The following is a 9317-nucleotide window of genomic DNA, read 5'->3' as shown; positions in this document are numbered from 1 at the left end:
GACAAAAACAAACATATGGTGCAAGTGAAAGACGAATAACAAAAACATGTTATGAGACATTTTTCCCCTGAAAGACGCGATAAATTAACACATTTTTAAAAATATTAAAAGTTACATATGAAATGATAACATTAAAAACATGTTATTTCGATTGTAAGTGTAATTTTAGTGTTTAGCTTTTTAACGATTGTATGAGTAAAAAAACTATTAAATCTTATGTGAATAATTATAATTAAAATAAATGATTATTAGATGAATAAAATAGTAAAGACAAAAGGAGAAGGATATTAGAAACAGCTCACTCGATTATATATAGCTGTACAGTAACAAAAATATATCTGTACTGAGAAATTTATTTAAGAAAAATAATAATCATTTACGAATCACATAAATGCAATGGCAAAACCGTGGTTTTTAATCAATAAATTATACTACTTCAAGTTTCACTGTGGTCAAATGTCAACGATTTAACTCACTCAACGGTTATGATTGACTCTACCAAAATCAGCCAGCTTCCTGGACCTATTCGCTCGGAACCCTGCGGCGGTCGCCAGGTGGGGTTTCATCGTCGACAGTCGAGATTCTCCTGTGAACGACATGTCCGGCTGCAACCCGGCCTTTTGGTTCCATTGCCTGTTAGGACTCGCCCACACGAGCGGGCTCAAGCAAAACGCTAATCCCGACACGTTCCTCGTCCCGGCCTTGAATCTCCTCGCTGGCGTCGGTGTCCTTTTCCGCCAAGGGGATACCTCCGGCGATCCTCCCGATGGCGGTCGATCACACTCGTCTCCCGAGTCCACTTCGATCGCCGGGGACATTCCGCGATATATGGCTCTGCATGATCTCCGATCGCAAGGTTCGAATTGGTCGAATTCTTCCACCCCGGATGTCTTCGATGATTGCTTCTTTTTCCGAAGAACCGCGAATATTGTAGCGAACCAAGACGGAGAAGCCGATGAAGAGGACGGCTCATCGCACTGATTATCAACCCTAGGATCCGAATCGAACTTCTCGGATCTGGATCTGAACAGATTCGAAAAAACCGAGAACCTGTTCTTCTTCTTGAACGATCCGGCCGATCCAAGATAACTGGCGGTTGCGGCACTGTACGTGGGGCCGACCTGAGGGGTGCTGTAGAACCTTTGATGTCGGATCCACGTGCCACTATCATCGTCCGATTTCCCCCGACCGACGTAGGGAGAAACGGACCGAGGGAAAATCGGGGGAGGCGGGTCGGGCTTCCGACAGTCGTCACCGGCGGCGGTAGTTGCTGCGCGGATTAGTTGAGCCCGTTGCTCCTGGGCGGCGATGAGCTCCAGAAGACGCTCCCGGAGACAAGTGGCGCAGACGCCGACCCTGCTACTCAGGTCGGCAAGATGTTTCTTACACCTCATTTACTTAAAAAATACTAAAAAAAAACAGAAAAAGTTTTGGTTCTGAGAATTGTGGGTGAGGCTGTGTGTGTGAATATATATATAAGAATGAAAAAGTGTGAGGTTTAAAACTTGAATGATGAATAAAGATTAAAGAGAACAGAGAAAAGTGTGTTTTATGTTGCTGTAAAACAAGGGAGATCTGATGTTGAAGAAATCAAGGGAGAAAGTTTGTCTTGTTTCTCAAGAGATAATAACACAATACTACTTCATCGAAGGGTCTTGCCAGTCGGTCTAGCTCATGTTTTTAATTTTGTGGTCATGATATTAAGTTTTTACTAAGGGTAATTTATAATGTAGATCTTTCACAAAAATTATTCTCAACCTGACGTTAGAAACAACTTATTACTCTATCTCTTTTTATCCCAATTACATATGAAATAGAATTATCTATTTTTTTTTACTTCATGGCGTTGGAATGTTTCGATTTGTTGAGTGCTTTACCTAATTATCTGGGTTTTACTTGCACCTATGGCTGCAAATAATGTAGGACACATTCTTGTTTAAGATTGATTTGATCAAAATTTAAATTAAATAAATTACTTAATATTTGATTTGGAAAATTTGTGAATAATTCAAAAAATTAATATTGAGTAAATTATGTATTTAGTACATAAATTATCTAAATTTTGGTCTATTTTAATACATAAACTTTTAATTTTTTTTAAAACTATATTTAATATTTAGTTTTATTTCATTTTAGTACCACACTGTTAAAAATTAACGCATTTAGTACATAAATTATCAGTGTTAGTCCGTTTTAATAATTAAAGTTTCATTTTTTTTCAAAATTTAATGTTAAATTTTGAACATGAGTACTAAAATGAAACAAAAACTAAACTTTAGGTATGATTTTAAAAATTAAAAGTTTAAGTACTTAAATTGACTAAAACTGATAGTTTAAATACTAAACGTGTAATTTACCGTAAACTTTTAAGTTTTTAATCAAATTATTAATAATATTAACATTTATATGATTTTTAAATACAATATAAAGTTTTCATGTATTTAATATTTGAGTTGGAGTTTAAGTCGAACATCATATTTTAATTTCAAAAGAAATTTAAACTTTTAAGCTCGTGAGTTTTCGAGTAAAGTTGAGCTTCAATTTTTTATTTTGAGTTTGAGATGAATTTGACAATTTTAGACTCACAAGTTTACGAGTCGAGTCGAACTTAGTTTTAAAGCTCTTGAGTCGAGCCTAACTCAACAATACTTGAACTCGACTCGACTCATTTACACCTCTATTTTGTATTTTTTTATTTTATTTTATTTATTTTGGATAATATATATATATATATATATATATTGATAAAAAAAATTAAAATTAGAACACACAAGCTTATAAAATAATCCTACAACAGGAACCGCCATCTAAATAGTTTTTTTAATCAAAATGATATTGTTGCATATTATATTGATTAATGACCCAGTATAATATAAAAATTATTGCTGATGAATAAATTAATTTATATTAATCAATCAATTATTGTCAAATTAAAAATATTTTTTTAAAAATAAATGGTTAACGGACAAACAAAACTATTTGTTTTTTTTTTGTTTAAATTTAGTAGGAAATAAAATGAAGTGAGAGTCAAAGACGGCCCGATGTTCATATTGAATTTGATCGGTTGATTAATTTAATTTAAATATTATAAAAATATTTTTAAATTCAATATATTTCGTTTCCAATATTATTTTTCAAATTTTAATGATTTATTATGTTAAAGTAATTAATAAATATAATCTTAATTGATGTTATAGTATTATATATTCAATTAACATTTTTGTTGTTTTTTTTTATTATACCATTTTAATTAAAATTTTGATTTAATTTGAAAATCATGTTTTGTAACTATATCTTTTTGTTTATTTAAGTGTCTATTTTTTAATTAAATTAGGTATCTAATGTTTATTTCGTTATCAATTAAGGCACCTAAATTTCACTTCGTTATTAATTTAAGGTCATCCCGTTAACAACAATTTTAAAAAATATTAACCAATAATTGTTTAACATGTGACATTAATTTATGATTAATATTAATTTAAAAATTTTAAATTTTCTAAAAATCATAAAAAATTTAATTTCTCAAAACTCCCAAATCCTCTCGAAAATCACAAACACAAGGCTATGTGCCCGTGGTCGGAGGTTTGAGCAGTAATGTAGCTTCGTCGATAACAACAGACATAAAATGTTGAGTGAAAAAGAAAATAATTTTGAGAGATAGAATTTAGGGACAATGTGCGATTTTAGGTGGTGATGTACATCACTGAGGAGGCGATCGACCTATATGATAGTCAGCTAAAAAAAGAAGAATAATATGTGTTGACTGATTCTATTGTAACATATGAGATTTAGAGATTCAAGATTAAAGATTTTAAGATACTTATGGGGATTTTTTTTTATTTTTAAAAGAATAAAACTTAAAAAAATATATTGTGTGTCATGTACTAATCGGATAATAATTTTTCAATAAATATTAACGACTAGATATTCTAAATAAAATTTTAAAAATATTAAACACTTTAAATTTAAAACAAATAAAAAAATGATTTAAACACTTATTTTAAATTAAGATTAAAAAAATTTAATAAAGGAGTGAGTTGGTAAAACGCTCTGATCTTCCGTCATTTGCTCAACCGACAAATTTAATCCCAACTTCATTTGTCTGCCAAAATTTCCTACATCTATATAATAATCTACTCTAATTTTGTCAAATATGTATAACCTTATCGAATATTTACCTCTCGTACGATTTTGACTTTGCTTATTAAATTATTATAAAAATTATTTTAAGAGGAATATAATATATAAACTATTAATTTTACTAAATTTACAACAACAATAATAAATAATATATTTTCATAAAAAAACTAAAATAACTAAAAATATATAATTAAAGTTTTGAATTAACCACTGATATACAATCTATTAATCAATTAATCCAAATCGAATACTACAGAGACAATGATAACTCTCCTAGGGTTTCAATAATATATCACATAATTGAATCAACAAATGTTATATATAATGGTAAGGCGCATTCAAAAGAGAATTATTATTATTTTTATTAATCAAGAGATAATTAAAATGGAGAATAAAAGAGGTCAAGTTGCTTAGATTTAAAGTTAAAATAAATTTAATATTCTTTTACCCAAAAATTTAAAAATAATATTTAACTCGATAATGATTCAAACTATCTGAGACTAAAATTAAATTAGACCAACAAAATTTTAGTGATTCTATTCTCTTAATTGTTCATTTCTAGATATATTACACTTTTGATAAATAAAAAAGTTATATTTAAATCTTAAAATTAATATTATTAAGGACAATTATAAATTTTGAACATAAAATGAATAGTTGCATACAATACAGTAACTAGATAAAGAAAAATGATGATACATATCAGAACGATTTTAATTTTAAAAATTCCTTTTATTTAAGGGTTCAAATAGAAGTAAGATTAAGTAAGAAGCGGGTACAAACCAAGTGACCTAGATGATAAAAAAATTGTTATTATTCTTTGAAGTCTTGGGTCCGATCACCATAAATATTAGAAATGTGAATATTCATTATTAAATAATTTAGAATTAACATTAAAAAGATATTATCTTATATTTATCACAAATTAATAATAAAGAAAATTAAGCAAGAAGCGGGCTTAAGAGTCAAAACCTTCGGTGACACACATAATTGGTGCCACCACTAAGAGCGACATATTTCATGATTTTATTTTTATAAAAAATTGGCAACACAGATCTTGCACTCTGAATTTGGTAAAGACACGACGATGAATTAAATCATCATCATTTACTTTGGATTAGCGCCTTGATTAATTATTTATTTATTAACCTCTTAACCTCTTCTTTGTTCATTGTGTTTTAAAATGCTAGAAAAAGAGGTCATTGTGATCTTCACGAATACTCTGAGGGCACATACCTGGTGCATTCGCTTGGAAACGCAAGCAAGAATTTCGTTGATCTTATTCTTTGGGGCGAGCTGATTGAAAATGTCATAAATAGTGACAAAATTGATGGAGGCGAATGTACTAACTCCAACAAACTCGTATACAAGAAGAAAGACAATGAGGCTAACAATGCAAGTATAACACCCTCGACTTGGCACGGAAAATATACTCGAATCAAAGGTATCACATTGAGATACTGAGGTGAATCGAGACTTTTCGACTTTGAAACACAAAATTTACTCAAAATTTTTAAACAATTTAAAAAATTGGAGCTCCTCTATTTCAAAATATCATATAAAATAAATAAGTAATAAACATATTTATAATACGACCAGAATAATAAAAGACAATCTTGACCTCTACATACCCATACAAGCTCTCATCGTTATACTCTGGTACTCCCGCAAAGACTCCTCTGATATTGTTGTTGCCCCCATCGTGATCCCCACATTCTAAACCTAAAAAGGTAATAATTAAAAGGGAGAGCTATTATGTCCCATGAGCATACATCAAACCTACTATATTTGACAAGTCTCATAAAGTCAACATGATGGCCATTTATGAACTTAAATCACTAACCAAGGTTTCTCATAATCTTATCATTTTTAGTCAGGTTCATTGTACTTACCTAAAGTGTAGAGGTTATCAAATAATTTCTCATTAAAAATATCTTACCCGTTCTATCATATTTGTGATCTTTGCAACTCTAAGTTCCTTATGTAGTGGGCACAATAACTATTCAATCTAAGTTGTTCCTCGAAATCAATAAAGTGGTTCTCTCATGATAGTCTTATTTACAACATCAAAAATTGTCACCTCCAATTCCAAAACTTCAAACATAACACTAATTACATAAAACATGCTTCCAACTCACTAATCTAAATAATGATTCAAAGAACTTATATAACCATAAATTTAGAATGTAAGTGAAATATGCTACAGAAACATGATTCAAAATTTCTAATCGTACTTAAGAGTACCATATTCTTGAGATTTCGTTAACCTTATCAAACTTACTTGTCATCCCTCATTTATCTCCTTTCTCGATGATATCACGGGTCTCTTACCAAGGCATACCTATGATTCTACAAATATATAAATATAATATTTCACTACTCATGGTTAGTAGGTAACATTCTATTAATTAGGTGTGTACCCCGTACGATACATCACCTTGCTTGTAAATGGGTGTGTATCACGTACAATATATCACCACTTTCAATTTAGGTGTGTATCTCGTACGATACATCACCCTACTTGTAATTGGGTGTTGTCGCAACCGTCTTTCATGTGGGCCCGAAATTGGGCTTCGACTTAAATAAATGGGTTAGAGCCGCCACCGATCATTTAAAAAAATATTTAGGTTGATCGGACACCATCTTACCTAATCTGCGTTTTACCATAAATATGTCAGATTCGAGAGTCAATTACAGTCAAGGAAGGATTAGCACCCTTGAACTGCCCTTTCAATACTATTTTAATTTGTCGGTTGCCTTAATTGCGAAAATTAAAATTTAAAGGTTCGATTCGAATTACTTACCTTTGATTGATTAAAATAATTCCTAAAAACGTCAAAAGAGTTAAAGAATAGAATAAAATAAGATAAAATAAAAAGGTTAGTATTAGAGTTGAAATAAAATATAAAAGAGAAAAAATTAAATTAAATTAAATAAAAATTGAATAAATAAAGAAGTAAGAGAAAATTTAAATTTAAAGGGTTTAAAAAATATCAAGGATCAAATTTGAATTAATCGAAAGTTGCAAAGTGAAAAGTCAAAGTCAGAGGGTTCAATTACAAAAATTATGAAAAATAAATAAGGTCTAAATTGAATTAATTTAAAGCCTCAAGGCCAATTTATAACAAGTAACCAAAATTGAATGAGCATCAAAATAAGGGGGACGACGGAAAGGATTTAAAAATCCTTTAATTATACAAATGTCCCTAGTATATAAATACTCAAAAACCCAATTCCGGTCTCATTTTCTCATTTCCCTCAAAATTACTCTCCCCTCCTCTCTCAAATTATCTCAAACACTCTCCCCTCCAGTCGAATACCGACCAACCACCGATGAAGCCATCCGTCGCTGACCGCCGCTCCAGCCACCGCCTCCGGTGGCCAAAAAAATTAACAAATTCCCTAAAGTGTTTCTCTTTAAACCCCAAATCCTATCTCGAGCTTTAAATCCCCAAAACTAACTCCAAATATCATGGATATAAAAAATAACATTCGACTCCTACATTTTCGATGACGCTCTTCAGTTTCCAACGGCTGCTCCTCATCTGAACCATGACTGGAATTGTTTTCTTGGGTTCCTTGTGATTTTTGCGACTCCTATGAACCGTTTCACTTGGTTTTTTCTTGATATTTATGTTTCTTTTCTGTTTCGAATGCTTCGTTTTCTTCGTTGTGTGTTGTGTTTTTTGCTTGGTTGGTGTTCTGATTTTTTCAATGATATTCTTTGGTTACTGGTTGACTTTCGATCGATGTTGTTGTTGATGGGTATGCCTCACCGGAGGTATTTATACAACTCCTTCGGGGGTCTGTTGCCAATCTTGAAGGGGTCGTTCCCCTCGTTTCGGGCTTACCATCGTTCATGTGGCTGGGAATCCCATAATGGTGCAGTCCCAGTTTTCTCGGCTGGCCGGTTCTTCTTTGACTGAGACTTTGGTTGCACGACCGTTGGATTGGGTCAAATCCAACAGTCCAGATCTGATGGCGTAACCATGCATCTATTTAGGGTTTTATTACCCTCAATTTGCTTCAATCTCGGCCGTTCATTCGTGCTTTGATCGCACGGTTCCTGTCTGTGCGGCGCTGTAGCTAAATGTGAAAATCCCTAATCTGTTAGGCCTCCGGGTTTGCTTGCTAGGTCAAGCTAGCTTACCCAGTTAGGCTTCCTCACATCCTTGTTGGACTTGGACCTAAATAAAAATAAAATTAATAGAAAATAGAAAATAAATAAAAATAAAAATAAGAAAATAAATAAATAATAAAAAAGTATATAAAATATATTTCAAAAATCGTTTTCGAAATCTATACACATGATATATTTTCAAAAATGTTTTAAAATTATATATTATATATATTTTCAAAATGTTTTCAAAACTATATATATTATATATTTCAAAATGTTTTCAAAAACTATATATTATATATATTTTCAAAATATTTCAAAAATATATTATAATATATATATATATATATATATTATATATATATATATATAATATATATATAATAATATATATATATTTTCAAAATATTTCAAAACTATAATATATTTTCAAAATATTTTCGAAAACTATATATTATATATGTTTTCAAAATGTTTTCAAAACTATATATTATATATTTTTGAAATGTTTCCAAAACTATATTATATATATTTTCAAAATGTTTTTCAAAAAATATTATATATGTATATATATAGCACCCCAGACGAAAATGAGTGCTACAACTTCCTCTCTTTGCCCATTATCGTGTAACGAAAATATGCCAAAGACAAAAATGGCTCAATTTTTCGTTCGGTGCATATGGGTTTGGAAATAAGCATGCTTCTGTGAGAGTTGTTGACTTCTGAGTTTAAAATCCAACTTAAAGTTGCCGTTGAATTCTTATCAACTACCCTCCATTGTGAAGTTGAGATTCAAAAAATAGAAGACGACGACTCCCTGTTGTTGAGCCATAATGTGGGTGACTCCAGAGTTGTCTTTGAACATGATATCATTCGTTTTAAAGTTGAAATCGTAGTTCAAAATTTGAATCGGAAGATGGCTTCTTGTTGTCAAATCGTAGTCAACCTTGGTTTTCTTCTCGTTTAAACACCTCAGTTTGAAAATTTGATCGGAGAGTAGTTCCTCGATGCTACCATGTGGTTGATATACCCTCGAGCTGAATGAAATCGAACTCGA

At 30.9% G+C, this 9317-nt stretch overlaps 1 protein-coding gene across 1 annotated transcript; it reads right to left on the bottom strand.

Annotated features, from left to right (window-relative positions):
- Nucleotides 1–476: 476 nt before the first annotated feature.
- LOC120129671 lies at nt 477–1394 on the bottom strand. The gene has a single exon (XM_039147124.1). The coding sequence runs from the start codon at nt 1392–1394 to the stop codon at nt 477–479; it is 918 nt and encodes a 305-aa protein (XP_039003055.1).
- Nucleotides 1395–9317: the final 7923 nt, after the last annotated feature.

This window comes from Hibiscus syriacus, unplaced genomic scaffold (assembly GCF_006381635.1).
Source record: "Hibiscus syriacus cultivar Baekdansim isolate YM2019G1 unplaced genomic scaffold, ASM638163v2 tig00110503_pilon, whole genome shotgun sequence".
NCBI lineage: Eukaryota > Viridiplantae > Streptophyta > Magnoliopsida > Malvales > Malvaceae > Hibiscus > Hibiscus syriacus.
The sequence above is the reverse complement of the archived record's forward strand: the minus strand, read 5'-3'. Positions and strand labels throughout refer to the sequence as shown.

Bases quoted from the DNA above. Each gene is read 5' to 3' on its own strand.
- LOC120129671 (XM_039147124.1), bottom strand. From the start codon at position 1,394: ATGAGGTGTAAGAAACATCTTGCCGACCTGAGTAGCAGGGTCGGCGTC.